This window comes from Aquarana catesbeiana, linkage group LG04 (assembly GCF_042186555.1).
Source record: "Aquarana catesbeiana isolate 2022-GZ linkage group LG04, ASM4218655v1, whole genome shotgun sequence".
NCBI classification, from domain to species: domain Eukaryota; kingdom Metazoa; phylum Chordata; class Amphibia; order Anura; family Ranidae; genus Aquarana; species Aquarana catesbeiana.
The window spans coordinates 195,071,991-195,094,420 of NC_133327.1; the positions used below are offsets into that span (position 1 = coordinate 195,071,991).

At 42.3% G+C, this 22,430-nt stretch overlaps 1 protein-coding gene across 1 annotated transcript in view; it reads left to right on the forward strand.

Moving 5' to 3' along the window:
- LOC141141213 (extracellular calcium-sensing receptor-like) overlaps window positions 1–21,350 on the forward strand; it is a 36,042-nt gene extending 14,692 nt beyond the window's left edge. Inside the window, exons 5-6 of the mRNA XM_073628899.1 lie at window positions 5,461–5,584; window positions 20,440–21,350. Coding sequence (XP_073485000.1) covers window positions 5,461–5,584; window positions 20,440–21,350 — 1,035 coding nt within the window. The remainder of the gene's footprint in view (window positions 1–5,460; window positions 5,585–20,439) is intronic.
- Window positions 21,351–22,430: the final 1,080 nt, after the last annotated feature.

Below are 22,430 nucleotides of genomic sequence, written 5' to 3' on the forward strand. Positions count from 1 at the left end.
AAGCTCACCATGCATCTTACTAAATACCTTGGATTGTCTACTTTCAAAAAAGGGGTCATTTGGGGGGTATTTGTACTTTCCTGGCTTGTTCGGGTCGCAAGAAATGAGATTGATCACACCTGATGTACTGGTGGCCTATTTTTTATGATTTGCACCATAGCTTGTAGACTTTCTAACTTTCACAAAGACCAAATAATATCCACTAATTTGGGTTATTTTTACCAAAGATATGTAGCAGTATAAATTGTGGCCAAAATTTATGAAGAAAAATTAATAATTTGCAAAATTTTATCACAGAAACTAAGAAAAATGCGTTTTTTTTTCAAAATTTTCGGTCTTTTTTCATTTATAGCACAAAAAATAAAAAACCCAGAGGTGATCAAATACCACCAAAAGAAAGCTCTATTTGTATGAAAAAAAGGACAAAAATTAATTTGGGTACAGTATTACATGACTGAGTAATTGTCATTCAAAGTGTGAGAGCGCTGAAAGTTGAAAATTGGTCTGGGCAGGAGGGGGTTTAAGTGCCCAGTAGACAAGTGGTTAAAGACTGAATTCTGGCTTCCCAAATGCACATGCAATGTAAACGATGTGAGGGCCCAAAAGGGTACGGTGAGACAACCAGGTGTGTTCAGAGTTGTAGCAGTAAAAACAAGAAGGAAGTTGGGACTTTGAATGGGGTGATTGACAGGTTAGGTTAAGATAAGCTGGAACATGGTTATTGACATATAAAATAGAATACATAACATTCATTGCAGAGGTGCATAGTGTGTATAGAATAATGACACATATTATGGATGCACACATGACAAATTAGTTCTAAATGAATGAAAGTACATGACATGATCAATAAAAATAAGAAAATAATTATACATAACAGTATGAATTCATGTATATACATATGTGCGCTTGGCAGCACAAAACAACTGTTGGATAAAGGATAATAAAAAATAAATATAATGGAACTGAATAGACATTATATCTAGATGTAGTCCTATTAGGGAGCACAGCTGCATCCTTTAATGTCCGACGCATTTCGTGTATGAAAACACATCCTCAGGGGTGGATGCTAAAGGATATCTATAAAGAACAATGTATAATTGGATCTAATGTTGGAATGGGCACAACAGAAAAGGACAAGTTAATCAGTCCTAGGTACTTACATATAGCAGAATGCAGGAGTATGTGGTATGGGTAAGGCCAGGGCCAAAAGAATAGTCTATCCCGGAAGCTGAGGTAGTTAATAGCCCCAAAGCAACAGGGTGCACGTGCAACATCACCGGGCCATGGGTATCCAATCTCCATAATAATCTTAAAATGTGATCAGCAGAAAGGATAGTTGTCAGTGAGGTCTGTAATGGATGAAACCGTATCCGTTATGAGCAACGTGACAATGGTAAAAATCATAAAAGGGTAAATGCCAAATAAAAGCATAAGAATAGTCGAGGATGGGTGAGTAAGGTAATAATGAAAAGCACCACCCAGAGAAAGTGAAAATGAGAAAAGTTTGTAAGACCATCACATTAGAAGCAAGCAATCACCAAGGAAACATAAGAAAGTAAAAAAGGGAGGAAGTAGCCCACTGAAGAATAGTGTGTGGAGATTCTATGGTGATTACCTTGAATGCGTGCACAGTGGAGCAAATTGTTTCCATGATGTGCTCTGTCTACTCGTGTGAAGCAGAGGAATCCATGTCCGGGGAGGTGCCTTATGTACGTCCAGCACGCTAAGGGGCTACCACCGTCACTCACGACAGCTGCGGGTTGGAGCCACCAGGCCGGACGGCGATCACCACCCATAACTGGAGGTACTTATTGTGCTTCATACAGAGTCCCAAATTCCTGCCTGTAACTGGAGGCACTTACTGTGCTTTATACAAAGTCCCAAATTCCCAATTTTTTTCAAGAGTTGTAATAGTAGTGGTCCAGAGGAGGTGCGGACAGCAAGAGTAGAATTAAATGGCATAGGATACATGGATCCACATGGTCAGCTGTAAAGCACCTTGTGTCCGGAGCTACCTCCCTCGCACTGTAAGGTTGATTCACAACCAATGGCACAATGAAAAGTTATTGAGTCTGGTCCCATAGGGCCCTTTTATAACCTAGGGTAAGATTGCATGTAAGAGAAGACAGTTCCATATGTAAAGCATGAAAAGTACTTATCCGATCCTGTGGTATGTCAATGTCCTTAAGGAGTGTTCTTAGTAGGGTTTGCCAATTCGTTGGTGTCAGAGTGTGGCTGACAAAGTCACATCGGAGGTGGTCAATGGGATGGCTTGACTGGTTTCGCTGGTCTCCGCCAGCTGCTTCAGAGGCTCAATCGAGAACACATTGAAGTCACAGGACCCATTGTTATAAATAAATATCAAAAGAACAATGAACAGTATAAAGTGAAATAAGAAATAAAAGGTATGCACAGCAAGCTGTGGGGAAAAAAAATTATTACCCTGTTTCCCCGAAAATAAGACCTATCGTGATTGTCGGTGATGGCTGCAATATAAGCCCTACCCCCCAAAGAAGCCCTAGTTAAAGTCCTTGTAGGTCTTATTTTCAAGGTAGGGCTTATTTTCGGGGAAACAGGGTAGGGCTTATTTGGGGGGTAGGGCTTATATTGCAGCCATCACTGACAATCACGCTAGGTCTTATTTTCGGGGAAACAGGGTATAACCCCAGGTAGAGACATTTGAGAAAAGTTACAAAACTTAAACTGTCGTTTAGACCAGGGGCCTTTGTTGCCTCCAACTCCCAGATCCAATGGGCCTCATGCTGGAGGACCCGTTGGTCAAAGTTACCCCCCTTTTGTCCTGGGTGATGACTTTGAGAATCCAACATTTACGGGGTCCCTATCATGCTGTAGGCATACATGTCTAGCTAGTGGGGCCTTAAGATGGTAAGTCTCCACTTCATAAATGTGTTCTTGAAACTGTTTGCGTACAGGTCTAATCGTCTTGCCCACATAAAACGAATTACAGGAGCAGATGAATACATATACTACCCCAATTGTGCCACAATTGGTCTTTTGTCTGCATTTCAAAAGTCTCCCTGTGGGTAGCTGTAGAGAAATACCCTCTAACATGTAGGGGCAGAACTCCCAGCTCCCACACCAGGTCATGCCCGTACGTATAGAGTACTGGGGGGTATCACTGTGTACCAGAAGGTCGTTAAGTGAGCACGCCCTTCTGTACACTAATTGTGGGTCTCTAGAGATGAACTTACTAACCGCAGTATCTTCCCTCAGGAGATGCCAATGTTCTGAACAGATATCTCTTATCTTGTTTGTGTTTTGGGTATACTGTAAACTTAGTTCTTATAGGGCCCAACTCTTTTTCCTGTTCCTCTCTTCGTTTATAAATGAGAGAGTCCCTATCACTGTCTTTAGCTCTATTGTAGGCTTTGGTAAGCCATTTCATATTGTAGCCTTTTGAGTGGAATCGCTCCCTCAAAACTCTAGCTTCTTGTTTGAAGTCCTGCTCCTCTGTACAGTTACGACATGCCCTTAGATATTTGCCAAGTGGTTTATTCTTAAAGTAGCAGGTTTAAAGGCAGGATATCGGTGAATTACATTGTTGGACAAAGAACTCTGGTATGGGAGATTTATTCCATCTTTCTGACCAAAAAGAATGGACACACCTGACCCGACTATTGTCTACATGTCAAGAGTGTCTAATACAGCTAATACAGTGTACATATAATTTTCAGCATATTGCGTCACAAGCGAACAGGCGGTACACTTCCGTTATACAAAACATTCTAAACTTTTAAAAATCAACCTATGCATCCTAACCCAGACAAGTTCTGCAAACCATATATATTTTTAACTTTATACAAAACTTTCGTTTCTCTGCAGTATGACAAAAAGAGGAACCACAACCTGTCATAAGAAGTTTCAGGATGAAATACAAGAAATATGATAGAAGCTCTCCGCATGTAACAGACTGTTAGCTGCAGTTATCTTCCTAAATAATTTTGTTTTAATCCATCTGTCCTTATCCAAAGAAATTGTCAGATCTAGAAAGGTAACACTTTCTCTGTGAAAATCACAAGTGGAGCTCAAGTTGTAAGGGTATCACCCAGGGTCCTAACGTATGTTTTGCTGAATGCTTCTTCAGGCAAAGGGTGTTCTGAAGCAAAAGAGGAAAAATAGTACATGTAAGCAATATAAACATGTGTATATTTCATGGGTGCTCAACCTGTTGCCCTCCAGCTGTTGCAGAACTACTACTCCCATCATGCCTCTGCCATTGGGAGTCATGCTTGTAACTGTCAGCTTTGCAATGCCTCATGGGACTTGTAGTTCTGCAACAGCTGGAGGGCCACAGGTTGAGCACTCATGGTATATATGATCTGATATATCTGGCCTCTAGGCTATAACACATACTGTGATTATGACTAGAGACATCATTGTATATATGAGCAAAACCTGCTTAATAATCCAAAAAATGTATTAAAAAAAATTACCAAAATACCAAGATGTTTAATATGTAGGGACCAATTTTGTGGCATCAGCAAAAAAGGCCAGATTATTATCTATTTACCTGTCAGTTAATTAATGATTGGACTGAAAAGAACCAAGCAGTATACTGACCTCCGTGGAACACCCCTGCAAATTTTAGTCCATTTGGAATATTTGTCCCATTGGCCACCACGCTTTAGCTTCTGTCCTTTAACCTGTTCCTTACCAGCATACATACATTTTACTCTAGTAGTACTTGAGACCTTTTTGTTCCAGTTCATTATTAGGATTGATGGCCAAATTTTTTTTTTCAGAATCCAAAATATGATACATCAATGGTTTTTCTAACATCTGTTTTTTATCCCGATCATGTTTATTAGACATGACCTGTCTTTTATGAATCCTGTACGTTACCATTTATTTGCTGGATACCATAGCACCTGGATGTTAGGAAACAGCTGTCTGCTAAAAGATATTTTTACCAATGTCCTCAACATACCTATGTTGTAATTCACCCCCAGAATAATGATCCATTCATCTATAGAAAATCCATTACACTTTTCTCTAGACTGACTTCTTCAGGGATTATGTAAGGTAGAGTGCAATGTACCAGATGGGGACTGATCCCTTTCAAATTGGTGGTACCAAACAGTAATGAGGAACCCGTTATCTACAAAAAATCCCCCATTACGTGACCAGCATTAAAATCAAACTGGTCTGATCTTAACAGAAACGCTCTTCACGATAAAAAGTTTTGATTTGGTAGGATTGAGGTTTAAACTCTAAGGGCCCCAATTGTTTATGCTCCTGGCTTCTCTGCTGGTAGAAGATATAATATTGTCTCTATGATTGTTTGGTCTGCAGCAATTGCTATTTTTGCAAACACAAACAATGCTTCTTGCGACATATAGTAATACTTTGAAGTATAATGGAGACATTGAATGCACCATACCAAAATTGAGTGTACTGAGTGTATAAATATTACATGACTAACCACATCTCTGTCAGCCTCCAGTCTCAGTGTGCAGTGCCAGCTGTAAGCCTGGATTCAGGAAGAGCATAATACAGGGTCAACCAGCTTGCTGCTTCTCATGTATTCCATGTCCAGATGGAGAAATATCAAATGAAACAGGTAATATCCTTAATTTCAGTAACTTAAATGACATCCATAGACATATACTATTACATAAAGCAGAACTAAAATCTCCTGAGTTGGGAGTAAGCTCGTGCTATAATGTGCAAGTATGCACAGCACATGAAGGGCCCTTTCACACTGGTCAGTTTTTGATAAGTATTTCAGTTATTAAAAGTGGAAGAAAAATGCGTCCCTTTAAATCCCATGGAACTCTTCAATTTGTCCGTTGCGTTTCAGTTGCATTTTTGACGCAGTAAATAAAAATAAGAAAAAACACACCTCACCATTGAAATTAATGGAAACCACAGCAAAAAATGCAAAACACTTGTGGGAAATGCTTTGTCCAGTCACATGTCCAGTGTAAAAACGCAAAGCAAATGCAGCAAAAATGCATTAAACATGCATCAAAAACATGCATCAAAAACGCAACACATTGCAGCAAAAACGCATTTGCATTTCTGCCACATTTTTGCAACTGAGCAGTGCTAGTGTGTCCTCTTTTAGTGATGACAGGTCCAGACTTGCAGGTGTAGCTATGTCTCATGCTGCTACGTCCAGGCCATTGGATGGCCTCTGATGATACAGCTGCTGAATTGTCACCAGCACCCTGCTCCATTCTCAGGGATTTTCTGGCAGTGTACTCTGCACATGTAGTGTACGTAGAAAATAAACAATTGCTAGAAACATGGAGAAAATGCTTTTAAATAAAAGGAACTATGCATGTCTCTCCTGCTAAACAATTCTAACTCCTAACAATTTCTTCATTGTAGCACTTAAAGTGGTTGTAAAGACTGAAGGTTTTTTAAACCTTCTGTGTGCCGCTCTCCCCCGCCCCCCTAATACTCACCTGAGCCCAATCCCGATCTAGCGATGTGTACGAGAGTCTCGGCTGTCCACCGTCTCTCTCTCCTTATTGGCTGAGACACAGTAGTGGGAGCCATTGGCTCTTCCTCCTCCTGTCAATCACAGCCAGTGAGCCAATGAGGAGAGAACGGGGGGCAGGACCGAGCCGCAGCTCAAAGTGTCTTATTGATCCATAAAACAAGGCTCAGGAGTGATCTCGCACCAGTTCCCCCGTAGCAAGAGGCTTGCTGTTGGGGGCACTGGTCAAGAGAGAGGAATCAGGAGCAAAGGCAGGGGACCCGAGAAGAAGAGGATCGGGGCTACTCTGTGCAAAACCATTGCACAGAGCAGGTGAGTATAACATTTAAAAAATATATATATATTATATTACTTTAAATTTCACTTTAATGGACGCTTTAACGTGCCCGTGACGATCGGATTTGTTGCAGAACCGATCAGTCTTCTGGTCCAGGTCAATGATTTCTGGCTTGTACCTGCTGATCGGTTCTGGGGAATGAAAATGCTTCCCCTGCCTGTAATTCTTTTTCGTTCCAAAGAGAGGACGTCTTACAGTGAGTTGCACCAACACCACACTGACACAGTACACGTAGGCACACTTGTCACCCCCCGATCACGCCCCCCCCAGTTAACCCCTTCACTCCCTGTCACTGTGTCACCAACTGCAGTTTTCAGATTTTTCACTGATCACTGCATTGGTGTCATTTGTGACTCTAAGCAGTGTTAGGGCAGTTAGTAGTAGGCCCAGGTAGGTCTAGGGTACCCCCCAAACCCCCCTAATAGAGGTTTAACCCCTTGATCGCGCCCCAGTTAACCCTTTCACCCGTCTCAGTGTCACTAATAGATCTTTTTTCTGATCGCCGTATTAGTGTCACGGATGATCCTAATTCGCCAGTTAGTTGATTTGTTTCACCGTCAGGTTTTTATAGTGTCAGGTACCCCCATATATTACCCCTCCGCCTAGCCCAGCCTAGCCCACCCAAGTGCAGTATCAATCGATTACTGTCACTTACAAAACACATAACTGCAGCATTTGCAGAGACAGGCCTGATCCCTACGAAAACGCTAATGCCCTGTACACACGGTCAGATTTTCCACCGGAAAATGTGCGATCGGAGCTTGTGGTCAGAAATTCCGACTGTGTGTGGGGTCCATCAGACTTTTTCGATTGGAATTTCCGACACACAAAGTTTGAGAGCAGGCTATAAAATTTTCCGACAACAAAATCCGTTTGCGTAAATTCCGACCGTGTGTGGAGAATTCCGACGCACAAAGTGCCACGCATGCTCAGAATAAATTCCGAGACGGAACTGCTCGGTCTGGTAAAATTAGCATTCGTAATGGATATAGCACTTTCATCATGCTGCAATGTTTTAAATTGTTTAATGCAGCGCACTCTCTTCTTCTTTATAATGCTAGAAGAATGAAGTTGTTTTGCTGCTCATATTCACACAAAGTTATCACAAACTTCTTTCTTTATTATTTATCGTGATTTCATGAATATAATATTTTTATTTGTCACAGCTCCCGAAAAAAATTTTGTTTTTAGTTTTTAGATTTTTTTTTTTTTTTTAGTTTTTTAAATCCTGATCTCCTGTTATTTTTTTGATTAATTTTTTTTTAACTCCAGAATAGTTTTGAGTTTGTTTTGTGTGTCAAGTTACCACAACACGATTATTATCTTGTATTATTTAATCTCAAGGAGATTGTTTGGTGTTGGTGTCTCTTGTTAATTTCACATTGTATTTTTGAAATGTACCTGCCTCCTCACAAACTAACAGTCCTTTTTGAAGGAAAACACACATAGGCGAGTACTATTAAAAAAAAAAAAAACATTTATTAAGGGGTCCTAACCAAAGAAAGAGGGAAGGCAACGCTGGAGAAACTGCAGAAATTGGCAAAGCCTTTGGCCCCCAGGGCACACATTATTTTCAGGCAAAATTGGTGTCCTGAGGAGTCCATATATAAGGGAGTACAATCTGGTCCAGAAGTCCAAGAGATCATGAACAGCAGCAGATGACATGTATGTCCCCAGGCTGTGGTCATACGAGAGCCTGCATCTTTTGTCAGACCAGACTGAACCCAGGCCATCACTTTCTTGTCTTCCTTCCACTCTTCCTTCCACGCTGTGTCTGTGGTGTTGGAGTTGTGGCAGGAGGAGGAGGAGGAGGATGTAACTCACACAGGTGGGTATTGGGTGTGATTTGGCCCCTCACCCCCTTAGTTAATGTTTTATAAATGATTTCCTCACACATGAGGCATTGGCCCTCCTGCATGTCCTGCAGTTTTGTGGCAGCCATGCAGGCAAAGGCCTCTTCACTAGTTGGGGTGGCTCTGAGGGACGCAGAAGCCTCCTGAATCAGCCTGAGCGCTGACTCCTCCACGTTACTCCCCTATCTGGGTCTTTTGTTTCTAAGGCGGAGGGGAGGAACCTGCGATTCTGTGAGGCTCCTATTGGGTGCCACTAACCCCCGCCTCCTCCTGGCTTCCACATTCCACAGCCTCCTCCTGTGTGCCACATTCCACAGCCTCCTCCTGGCTGAGGTCTTCCTGTGTATTAAAAAGGGACATCGTTTTAGTTTTTTTCTTCATCAATCACACACAATTTTCATCTTATGACTGTTGCAAATTGAATGTTAACAAATATAAAAGCCTATCATTCTGAGCCCAGCATTTTTTATTCTTGTCCCAATTATTTTTGCCCACTACTGTCTATTGATATGTAAAACACTTTATTAAATCAGCAATTAGTGATCAATAATAACATAATAACATCTAGTAAACATCATTTATTTATTGACCAGAAATCTGTAGAACAATGCTATACCTGGCTCAAGCTGGGCTCCTCCACTTCTTCCTGGCTGGAAGTTCCAGGTTGGACATCGGAAGCCTCAGCTGGGGTGGAAGGAAGAGTGGAAGGAAAGGTTGAGAGGGATTCCCTGACTTCAGTTTGGTCTGACAGAAATCAAAGTCTCTCGTAGTATCACAGCCTGGGGACATAAATGTCATCTGCTGTAGCTCCTGATCTCTGGGAATCCTGGACCTTCTTGCGCTCCCTAAGATATGTGCTCCTCAGGCCACCGATTTTGGCTTTTAAATAGGGGATGGTTGCCGTGGGGACCACCGGCTTCACCAACTCCAGCAGTTTCTCCAGGGCTGCCTGCCTCTTTTGTTTATGATTATATTGTGGGTGTTTGACCTGCCACAGACAGGGCAGCTCCCTGTACTTGTCTATTAACAGGGGGATGAAGTTGTGGTCATTGAAGCCATCCATTTTATCTGCAATACACAAGACAAACCCTAATGTCAGGCTAAAGTCTCCTAATCTTGTCCCAATATACGCCTCAATCTATAAGCAGTATAAGCCCAAGTTTAAATGTTACCTTTGTTATCACGATCGGCGCTTCCAATACTCCTTCCTCCGCTCACAGATCGTACGTACGACGCGCGCGCGCTACGCTTTATATACACTGCGCATGCGTGAAACTCCACCAGCCCCTGACGTTCTTTCTAGTCTATTCCCTGCCCCTTCTCTTTTGGTGCAGTGGGGGAGAGCACATGGCGGAGACACAACAGGTGCGTGATAATTACAGCAACGAGGAGGAGGAGGAAAGCCCGGAGCCAGAAACGTCACGATCCCGGAGGAGAAGATTTAAGGCCTCAAATATGGCCTTTATAGAGATGGTAGAGATGGTGGACATATTGAAAAGGGCCGACTATGACGGGAAGTATGGACCTTACCCCAACCCAAAATGTCAGAAAGGCCAAGATCACGGCGAAAGTTGTGAAGAGTCTGCACAGGAATTTTGGGGTACGGCGATCCAAGGATCAACTGAGGAAGCGGTGGTCGGACCTCAAATTAAGGGAGCACGATCAGTATAGAAGGATCAAGAGAGTGCTGCAAAAAAGTAAGTAGTTGTCCTGTGTTCCTATTCTTTATTTCCATTACGTTCGTGCTGCTCCATGTGCTTTTCTTTACTGTTGTACAGTTTAAAATGGCAACTTTTATGTTCATGGACACATTATTCGTTCGTAGGAAACATTGTTCGTTCGACCACTAAATACCATGTTTTGTCCAGATGCAGTTCAATACATTTTTTATGCCCTACTTCTCTTAAAATACGTTTGTTGTCTAGATGGGTTTGTAACTAGAATGATATGCAAACTAGATTCTGTGTAAGGAGAGGACACTCAGCAGCTGTTTACACATCTGGACACAGGAGCACTAGTGTGCGACACAAGAACATCCTTTTTATAAGGGGGCCCACACAGGTGCTCCAGTGTATACTTTAATGGTGTCTCCATCTGTGAAGCTTGCACAAAACAGGTAAGTATTCAAGCTTGACAAAGGACAAAAATATTTCTTGATCTTTGAACTCTGCCAAAACAGACAATTGTACCCCACTTCCAAACAATGTTTCATATTCCTATTTCTGGCCTCAAATATCTGTGCTAAGTATACCTATTTTTTTTCACATTGGAGAGAAAAGACTCGGAGGACTTTCTATTAAACTTTGTAAGTTCCAGAGTTTTATTGTTTAAAACATGCCTGTTTTAACTTAAAAGGCAATTTCTACTTATTATTAATGTGACCTCAAAAATTGTTATACAACAAACATGTTGGTTTGTTCAAAAACCCTTTTAGAAACGCACATGTGATTGTGCTTTGATTAAAAAGATTGATAATCAACAATGTGTGGCTTCTTTCAATGCTCAAAAGCATTTTTGGAGTATAAAGTTGTTGTTTTCAGTGGCAATGGTTGCCATTTACTAAAGGCAAATCCACTTTGCACTACAAGTGCAGTTTCAGTGCAGTCTCAAGTGCACTTGTAGTGCAAAGTGTATTTTCCTTTAGTAAATAATACCCAACAGTGCTTTCTAATTTTACACAATCACGCCATTTTCAGGACTCCCCAAATTTCGGTCATGGTCAGCTAACAGAAAGCTAAGCAGTAAATCAAAGCAAATACTTGTTCAGTTTAAAATATATTTTTATTTAAAAAATTTCTCAGACATTGTCTGGCATATCGATGGCCCCCCTACCCGCAAAGTATTCCATGTATCTTAGACGGACCTCACGACACTCTGGGGGGGCAAGCCAGGACGGCCAGTTTCAAGTGTCGTCAGGGTTGGTTCATTCTGAATTCCGGCCTCAGGCCCAACTGAGGCAGCATAGTTCACAGAATTGCTCCTTAAAAAGTTGTGGAGAACAAAGCAAGCCAGGATGATGTGATTGAGTTTATATTCCGCCATGTGTATTGGTGTAAGAAATAGGCAAAACCGGCTGGGCATTATTCCAAACGTGTTCTCCACCACTAGGGTTGTCCCGATACCGATACTAGTATCGGTATCGGCACCGATACCGAGCATTTGCCCAAGTACTTGTACTCGGGCAAATGCTCCCGATGCTTCCCCCGATACCTGGAAGTCAGCTGTGATCGGCGCGTGGGGGAGTTACAAGATTCTCCCCCAGCGGCTTTCAGCTGCTTTAGTGACATACAGCAGTGATTGCTCACCGCTGACTGTCACTGCATCCTCCTCTATGCCCCTCCGTTCCTCTGTCCCCCTCCGTTCCTCTCTCCTTTTCTGTCCCCCTCCGCTGTCCCCTCCGTTCCTCTCTCCTTCTCTGTGCCTCTCCGCTGTCCCCTCCGTTCCTCTCTCTCCTTTTCTGTCCCCCTCCGCTGTCCCCTCCGTTCCTCTCTCCTTCTCTGTGCCTCTCCGCTGTTCCCTCCGTTCCCCTCTCCTTCTCTGTCCCCCTCCGTTCTCCCCCTCCGTTCCGCCGTCCTCCTCCTCCTTCCTTTGTGAATGGACAGAGTCAGCTGTGATTACGATGTGTCAGTTTATGAATGGAGAGGAGCCGCTGTCTTCTCTCCATTCATTTTCAGTGCAGCTGAGGCTGCAGAGAAAGGGACTGGGGAATCTCTATCCTCTGTCTCTTTCTCTGTCTCAAGGGGGAGATATCAGAGGTCTGTTAAGACCCCTGATATCTCACCAAAGCCCCCCAACAGGGCTGATTAAAAAAAAAAACAAAAAAAAAAAACAAAAAAAAACACATATTGCAATAAAGAAAAAAAAAAAAAAATTATTGTAAAAAATAAAAATTGTAAATTAAAAAAAAAAAAAAAAAAAAAAAAAACAACACACACACACATACACCGTTCACCCCCTCCCCCCCCCTCAAAAAAAAAAAAAAAGCACTGTTAAAAAACAAAAAAGCAAAAACACTGTCACGTGACATTAAAAAAAAGTATCGGCGAGTACTTGAAAAAAAATATCGGTACTTGTACTCGGTCCTAAAAAAGTGGTATCGGGACAACCCTTATCCACCACTCTTCGGGCTCTGGCCAGCCGGTAATTATAAAAACCCTCTGTTCCGGGGGTGAGGGTCCTCATAGGGAATGACCGCATAAGATGGTCCCCCAGCGCACACGCTTCATCCGCAACGAAGACGAATGGGAGTCCTTCCGCATTGTCTTCTGGAGGTGGCAAGCCCAAGCTGCCATTCTGGAGACGCCTGTAGAACTCCGTGTGGGCAATGACTCCACCATCTGACATCCAGCCATTCTTCCCCACATCCACATACAGGAAGTAAGTAGCCGACACCACTGCCAACATTACAATACTATTGAACCCCTTGTAGTTGTAATAGTATGACCTCGAGTTGAGGGTTGGGATGATGTGGACGTGTTTCCCATCAATTGTCCCTACGCAGTTGGGAAAGTCCCACCGCTGGGCAAAGTGGGAGGCCACAGTCTGCCATTCCTGTGGGTTGGAAGGAAACTGTGGAGTCAAACAAGAAAAAAAAGTTAATCATTTTGCACATAAACATTGAAAGCAGATTAGACACAAACATTCTTGGCCAACATCAGTATAACATTTATTTTAGGGAGTATTTAAAGACAAAGGTATGAGGTCCACCTATCAGATTCCCCCCCCCCCCCCCCATGGGCCATTTTAAAAATTTTAGGGGGGAGATGTTTTGGACAGGTAATCCTCTCCACTTCCCACTTCATAGAGAGATGAATGCCTAAATAATGTGTATTACTTTGGCCAGCCCCTCCTTACTTACACTATTGGCAGCCCACTGGACAGGTAAGAAGTGTCATAATACAAAGATATAAAAATACACGCTGTACACATTTTAGCACATTTTTACATTCTGCTATTACCTATCAAGATAATAAGAGGATACAAAAACTTTAAATAGTGCCATTTGAAAGTATTCAGGCAGGCGCTTGCACTACATGCTTTGGGGAATTCATCCATAAATCTGACCACAAAAGAGGTGGGTATATAGTGTGTATGGGTTTGGCAAAGTCAGCAGATAGAGGATTGGTATCAGCTGACTTAGCAGTTGGGGGGGAGGGAGGGTTGCAAATGATTTTGGGACCCTAAAAAAACCTCTGGCACTCTGCCTGAATTTAAAGCACAAATCACATTTTTACACATTTTAGGGGGTATTTAGGGTAAAGCACTACTATGGAGCTGACAAAATACATTGTTAAGTGACTAGATGAGGTGGATATTGGCCCAGGAGAGCATGCTGGGGAGGTAAGTGAAGGCAAATATGTATAAATGACAACATTTAAAAAAAAAAAAAAAAATCCAGCATGCATGAGGACAAAGGGGACATTCACAGCATATTACAATCATGGTAATTAGGGAATGAGGAAAAAAATACAATATATTATCAAACATTAAATACAATAAAATGTGATGTTAAAGGATAAAAATCTTACCTTAATATACTCCTTCTGCAGGACCTGGATGATGGCAGAACAGGTCTCCGGGATAATGATCCCCAGAGCCTGGGGGGAGATGCCTGTCGAGAACTTGAGGCCCTGCAGGCTTCTCCCCGTCGCCAAGTACCGCAGGGTGGCGACTAGCCTCTGCCTGCTGATATAAGGGGTCAGCAAAGCCAACAAACGGTGAAAAACAGGGTCTGTCATCCTGAGAAAGTTCCTGAAATCATCAGGATTATTCTGACGGATTTCACGGAGCAAAGGCATGTGACAGAATTGGTCACATTGGAGCAACCAATTCTTAGTCCATGAACTCCTCTTCGCCCTGTTCATAGACTGGGCTTGTGTCAAAGTAAGAACCCCAACACCAAGGCCCCACACAGCATGAACGCTATGATGAGTATGTACACGCAACATGGCTAGAAAACGTTCGGCTGGTCAGAACGTAGTAACAGAACACACTGAAGAACAGCAAGGCCTGTGAAGAGTGACCTGAAAATCAGTAACGAACGGACAAGAACACAATGAAAAATCAATGGGAACTCACTGCACGCACTGAAGAACAGATACAAACCCACAAGCACAAACTGAACACCAAAAATACGATCTGAAAACCACGAGTCGGAAAAAGCGCGAAGCATCTCTCACCAAACTTTTACTAAAACGAGATTAGCAAAAGGAGCCCAAAGGGTGCCGCGCTTGGTATTGAACTGCACTTATATAGTCCCGTCATACGTGGTGTATGTCACCGCGTTCTTGACGTTCGGAAATTCCTTTGTGCGACCGTGTGTATGCAAGACAAGTTTGAGCCAACATCCGTCGGAAAAAAACGATGGATTTTGTGGTCGGAATGTCCGATCAATGTCTGACCGCGTGTACAGGGCATAACAGTTTTTTTGGTAGTGAACTAAGCAGTTGCTGACAATCAGGTGCTCTTTTTTCCTGTGAGTTTCACTAGTTGTACCAGTAAATTTAGAGGCCACAATGTCCAATCGAAGGTACACTAGTGAAGAGGCCTACACGTTTCTGAGCATGACAGATGAGAGTGAAGAGGAACTCACTGCACGCACTGAAGAACAGATACAAACCCACAAGCACAAACTGAACACCAAAAATACGATCTGAAAACCACGAGTCTGAAAAAGCGTGAATCATCTCTCACCAAAAACTTTTACTAAAACGAGATTAGTAAAAGGAGCCCAAAGGGTACCGCGCTTGGTATTGAACTGCACTTTTATAGTCCCGTCATATGTGGTGTACGTCACCGCGTTCTTGACGTTCGGAAATTCCGACAACTTTGTGCGACCGTGTGTATGCAAGACAAGTATGAGCCAACATCCGTCGGAAAAAAACAATGGATTTTGTTGTCGGAATGTCCGATCAATGTCTGACCGTGTGTACAGGGCATAACACTTTTTTTGGCAGCGAATGAAGCAGTTGCTGACAATCAGGTGCTATTTTTTCCTGTGAGTTTCACTAGTTGTACCAGTAAATTTAGAGGCCACAATGTCCAATCGAAGGTACACTAGTGAAGAGGCCTACACGTTTCTGAGCATGACAGATGAGAGTGAAGAGGAAGTCACCCATCTGTCAGATTCAGGCTCAGAATACGATCCAGTAGACAGCAGCGGCACCCTGACATATAGCTCTGATGACAGAGTAGTGGTCCCTGCTAAGGTCAGGCGTACCTGACCCTGTTCTTCTGTTGTTGAGGTGCAAGAACCGCAGGGCTCTCATATGGAGCAGAGAGCCAGTATTAGTGCCGCTCATCCTTCTGGTGAACTGGCAAGCACCAGCGACCTAGTACACCCTGGTCGTACATCCAGCACTGCAGTATCAGGTGGTGATGTGGCGAGTCCTATAAGTGCAATTCAAGCTGGTGCAGTGGCTACCACAAGTAGTGTCCCGCAGCCACCAAGAAGACAAACGCAGGCCCGTCGAGCTCATATTGCCCTTCCTGCTGCATTTGCCAATTCTAATTGGGAGCCCAGCACCCGTACTTCCACCATTCACTGGCCAACCTGGAATTCAGGTGGAAACAGTTAATTTTACGCCACTTGATTTTTATTCACTGTTTTTCACTGAAGATCTCTATAGATCTATTGTGGACCAAAGCAATTTGTATGCTGGTCAATTCATCACCGCTAATCTCCAGTTGACCCTTACCAGAGATTGGAGACCTATTACGGTCTCCGAATTTAGGACCTTTCTGGACCTATCCCTCCTCATGGGCATAACTAAAAAAAGTGAGTTGCGGTCATATTGATCCACTGACCCAATACACAATATGCCATGTTCTCTGCCTCCATGACCAGGGCTAGATACAAGCAGATCTTGCGGTTCATGCATTTTACTGACAATGAACTCTGCTGTCCTCGGGGTGACCCAGAATACGATCGGCTCCACAAAATTCGGCCCCTCGTAAATCACTTCAACCAACAGTTTGCAGCCTTGTTTACTCCCGATCAAGTAGTCTGCGTTGATGAGTGCCCGATTACATTTTCTGGCCGCTTGTCATTCAAACAGTATCTTCCCAGCAAGCGTGCCAGATACGGGGTCAAGATGTATAAGCTCTGTGACAGGGCAACAGGCTACGCATATAGTTTTATAGTTTATGAGGGAAAAGATAGTCATGTGGAGCCAGAGAACTGCCCAAACTACATAGGGAGCGCTGGTAAGATGGTGTTGGACTTGGTGTCACCCTTATTCGGAAAGGGGTAACACTTGTATGTGGACAATTATTACACAAGTGCCACTTTTTAGTCACTAGTTTGATCATGGAATTGGCGCATGTGGCACCGTGCGATTTAATCGCCGGGGCTTACCCCAGCGCCTTGTAGATTCCCGTCTTAGGCTGGGGAAAAGAGCCTGCTTGAGAAGTAATAATTTGCGCGCAGTGAAGTGGAGGGATTCACTGAATGTTTTCCTCCCTTCACGCAGAAACGACAATCCAAATTCCTACGGCGACTGGTGTTGTGGAGAAACCCCTCTGTGTCCACAAATACAACCCTAATATGGGAGCTGTGGACCTCAACGACCAGTGTCTGTATACTTATTCCAATTGGCTCTGCTGAACGCTTATGTGCTATACAAAGCATTAGGATGAACTGCATCCTTCCTCAGGAAGAGATCATCACAGCCCTTCTGATTCCAGACGGTGCTGTGCCCCACCTTCCCAACGCAAATGCAGTGAGCTGGCTGCATGAGAGGCATTTTCCGTATATCCTCCCTGGTACCCCTACCCAACGATCACCCCAAAGAAGATATCTGTAGCAAGTGCGGATATAGGCGTGACACCCACTATTATTGTCCTTCTAGTCCTGACCATCCTGGTCTTTGTATTGGTGAATGTTTCGAGCGCTACCACACACTAGTGAAGTATTAGTGTAGGGTACAGCACAGTCTAGGGTATACTTTCACAGGGTCTCCAAAGATTCCATCTCATTTTGAGAGACCCGAACCTGGAACCATTACAATTACAAAAAAAAGTGTAAAAAAAAAAAAAAAAAAGTTAAAAAAAATAAAAATAAAATAAAATAAAAAATCCAAAAGTAGTACTTTACTGTTTACTGTGTTTTATTGTTAACCATTATTTTCTTTTCAGGTACGCCATTTAGCTGCAGCACTTATTTATCTTGACAGCAACAGCGTTTGCTCTCATGATACGTAAATCAGCGACTCCAGTGCTGTAGGAGGTGATTTCACCATCACAGTTAAAAAAAAAAAAGAGCATATATGCCAAAGCATGGGGGCAGGGGTGGAGGGGGAATTTGCCCCTAACATTAGGGGCAGATTGCCCCCATGCTTCGGCACAGATTGTTGTGGTTTTATTTAATTAATGTTTTATTGTTACCATTGATTGCTTTTCAGGTACACCATTCAGCTGCAGCACTGATTTATTTATCTTGACAGCAACAGTGTTTGCTCTCACGATACGTAAATCAGCGACTCCAGTGCTGTAGGAGGGGGATTTCACCACCACAGTTTAAAAAAAAACAACAGTGCATGTATGCCCATCATTAGAAGTGGGTGTATGCAGGGTGGTATTCTAATGGTGGGCATACCCACCGATCAATATCTTTTTTCTGTTCAGCCCACAGGCTGCATGAAAAAAAAAAACATTACAATATATGCCCAACAAGGACCAGCAACGTACTGGTATGTTGCTGGACTTTGAGTGGTTATACCAGAATGATGCCTGTAGGTTTAGATATCATCTTGGTATCGCTCTTTTAAGCCAGCGGTCGGCTTCCCTGTAAAATCAATCCTAGCAACTAATTAGCCACTAGACTGCTTTTACAAGCAGTGGTAAGGAACATCCCCCCTCCCCCCTCCCATCGTCTTCCTTGGTTTTCTCGGGCTCTCCTGTCCCACCGACGAACCTGATAATGCAGCCAGTGGCTCCGCCAGCTGACCATAGAGCTGAAGATCGGAACAGCTCCAATCATCTCTATGGCCTAAGAACCTGGAAGCTACGAGCATTTCATGACTTCAGTTTCGCCAGATATAAAAAGCGCCATTGGGAAATTATCTTATCACACCGATCTTGGTGTGGTCAGATGCTTTGAAGGCAGAAGAGAGATCTAGAGTCTAAAAGACCCAATTTTTTTTTAAAAAAGTACCTGTCGCTACCTATTGCTATCAGAGGGGATATTTACATTCTCTGTGATAACAGTAAAAATTAATGAAAAAAATGAAAGGAACGGTGTAAAAATAAAATAAAAAAGCAAAATAAATAATAATTTAAAAAAAGCACCCCGGGCCCCCCCCGTGCTCGCGTGCAAAGGCGAATGCAAACGTCGGTCTCGTGTCATATGTAAACAGCAATTGCACCATGCATGTGAGGTATCGTCAGATCGAAGGCAGTAATTTTAGCAGTAAATCTAAAGTGGTAACCTATAAAGGCTTTGAAAAATGTATGTAGTTTGTCACCGCTGAGCGGTTGTACGCAATTTTGAAGCATGTCGCGTTTGGTATCTATTTACTCGGCATAAGATCATCTTTTATATTTTATCAAACATTTGGGCAATATAGTGCGTTTTAGTGCATTAAAATTTAAAAAAGTTTTTTTTTTCCAAAAAAATTGCGTTTGAAAAATCGCTGCGCAAATACTGTGTGAAAAAAATTGCAACACCCACAATTTTAATCTGTAGGGCCTTTGCTTTAAAAAAAAATATATAATGTTTGGGGGTTCAGAGTAATTTTCTAGCAAAAAAAATATTTTTCCATGTAAACAAAAAAGTGTCAGAAAGGGCTTTGTCGTCAAGTGGTTAGAAGAGTGGGTGATGTGTGGCATAAGCTTCTAATGTTGTGCATAAAATACCAGGACAGGTCAAAACCCCCCCAAATTACCCCTTTTTGGAAAGTAAACACCCCAAGCTATTTGCTGATAGGCATGTTGCGCCCATGGAATATTTTATATTTTGCCACAAGTTTCGGGAATATGACAATATATATATTTTTTTTTTTTCACAAAGTTGTCACTAAATGATGTATTGCTCAAACATGCCATGGGCATATGTGAAATTACACCCCAAAATACGTTCTGCTGCTTTTCCTGAGTACGGGGATACCACATGTGTGGGATTTTTTGGCAGTCTAGCCGCGTACAGGACACCGAAAACCAAGCACCGCCTTCAGGCTTTTTAAGGGTGTAAATTTTTGATTTCACTCCTCACTACCCATCACAGTTTTGGAGGCCATGAAATGCCCAGATAGCACAAAACCCCCCAAATGACTCCCATTTTGGGGTGTAATTTCACATATGCTCATGGCATGTTTGAGCAATATATCATTTATTGACTACTTTCTGAAAAAAAAAAAAAAAAAAAATATTGTCATTTTACCTAAACTTGTGGCAAAATATAAACTTTTTATAGCTTTGCCTTGCCCCTTTGGGCGGAAATAGGTGGGGCTGCTATCACATGTATGCTGCCATGGAGGCACCAGGAAAAAGTTTTAACCACACAAATGGTCCTGAACTGGATGGCATGTACATGTCATCCCAGACTGGGATCTATCTATCTATCTATCTATCTATCTACTGTATCTATCTTGCTGCATACTAGAAGTTAGTACATATTCTGTTATATTACAGCTGATAAATATTTCTTACTTTTTCACATATAGCTTTTCTGTTTTATTCATAGTATACAACACATGTATTACTAAAATATACATATGATTTGAGTAAAATATACATATTTTGCATAATTAATGGGTATTGTGTGCCCCCATATCTTTTTTTAGATTGCACTGAATGTATAAGATGTGACCAAGACTTCTGGTCCAATAACAATAAAACTGCTTGCATTCCTAAAGAAGTGGATTACCTATCTTTTGGGGAAACTCTTGCAATCACATTCTCCACAGCAGCCACTCTGGGGATCTTTCAAACCATTATAGTTACACTGGTGTTCATCAAATACAAGAATACTCCAATAGTGAGAGCCCAGAACTTAGAAATGAGCTTCCTTCTTCTTATCTCACTATTGCTGTCTTTTATTGGAACCTTTACATTCATTGGTGAACCCTCCACCACCTTATGTGTCCTTAGACAAATGGTGTTTGCTATCAGCTTTGTCCTGGATATTTCATGCATATTAGTTAAGACATTAGTTGTCATTATTGCCTTCACAACAACAAAGCCCAACCAGAGTGTGATGAAATTCTTCCAGCCCTCTCATCAGAGGGCACTGGTGGGCCTGACCACTTCTGTTCAGATTGCAATCTGTGTTGGGTTCTTATCATCTACATCATTGATTATAAAGAAGAACAGGGATGCTGTATTAACAAAAATAATTCTAGAATGCAACCGGGAATATGAACTGGCATTTCTTATGGCTATTGGATATATCGGGCTCCTGGCGGTGGTTTGTTTTGCTCTGGCCTTCCTGGCTAGGAATCTACCTGACAATTTTAATGAAGCAAAATTTATTACATTCAGCTTGTTGGTCTTTGTCATGGTCTGGGTGAGCTTCATACCTGGTTATTTGAGTACCAGTGGAAAATATGTCACTGCTGTGGAGATATTTGCTATCCTCTCATCTGCTACTGGCCTTCTTGCATGTATTTTCTATCCTAAGTGTTACATTATACTGCTCCAACCATCTAGGAACTCTAAGAAAAACCTTATTGGACATTCCTACCTTAAAAAATAATTATACAGAATATTGAAAATGTTTTAGCATACATACATCTTGGAACTATGGCAGATAAAGAATTTATATATTTCTGTATGTCATCATATTACTCACATTTTTGGAAAGAATGTCACATGACTTCAGTGTAGAGGCATATCATAATTATGTTTATCATTATTAGGTAAACTACAAGTAAGCCCCACCTAAAAAAAATAAAATAAATATATATGTATATAAATTCACATAAATAACAAAACCATCTAATATGTTTGTGTACATTTAGGACTATATTCTTCTTCTTTTCAAAAATAAAATAAAAGATTTTAGCTTACGTAAAAAGTGTGATATCTTGCTCTTTTCTATTGTAAAGCCTATATTAATAACATATAATATCAATACAAAGAGAAAAAATCAGTAACTCCTAAAACCTGTCAGAAAACATCCAGCAGCTTACACAGACCCAACTGTGATGGTCACACATGAGCAGGTAAGGTATGTACCTTTGTTTTTTCCTCTGCTATTTTCCTTCCTACTTGGCTGATGTTACAAAGTCTGAATTGTCATTTCCTTTGCTATGGAAAAGAGGGGAACATCTGCTAAACATTCAGACATATTTGCCAAAAGGTTCTACCATAGCACTTTCTCTGATTGCTCTAAAGCACTTGTGTCAAACACAAGGCCCGCGGGCCAGATTCTGCCTGCCGGGCCATTTAATGTGGCCCTCGCATCTCTCCTGCAGCAGTGCCCCCCCCCCCCCTCGTCGTCTCTGCCCCTACTTTGTCTCAGCCGTCGGCAGCAGAAAGGAAGACAGAACTCCTCCTCCAGATACTGCTCTTCTCTGTGCAGCTGCAGAGAGGTTAGTTTCTGCCCCCCTTCCCCCCATCTCAACAGTCGGCAGCAAAGAGGAAGACAGAACTCCTACAGACCCTGTGCCTCTCTGTGCAGCCACAACACCCCCTCATCTCCCTCTCTCCTGGTCTCAGCATTCAGCAGACTCCGGAAGCTGACTCCAGCCCCCACTGTGGTCCTCCTTTAGACCCTGCACTTTCTGTTTCCTAGCTTTTTTTCCAGCAGCCGCACAAGGTAAGAGGTGCACTG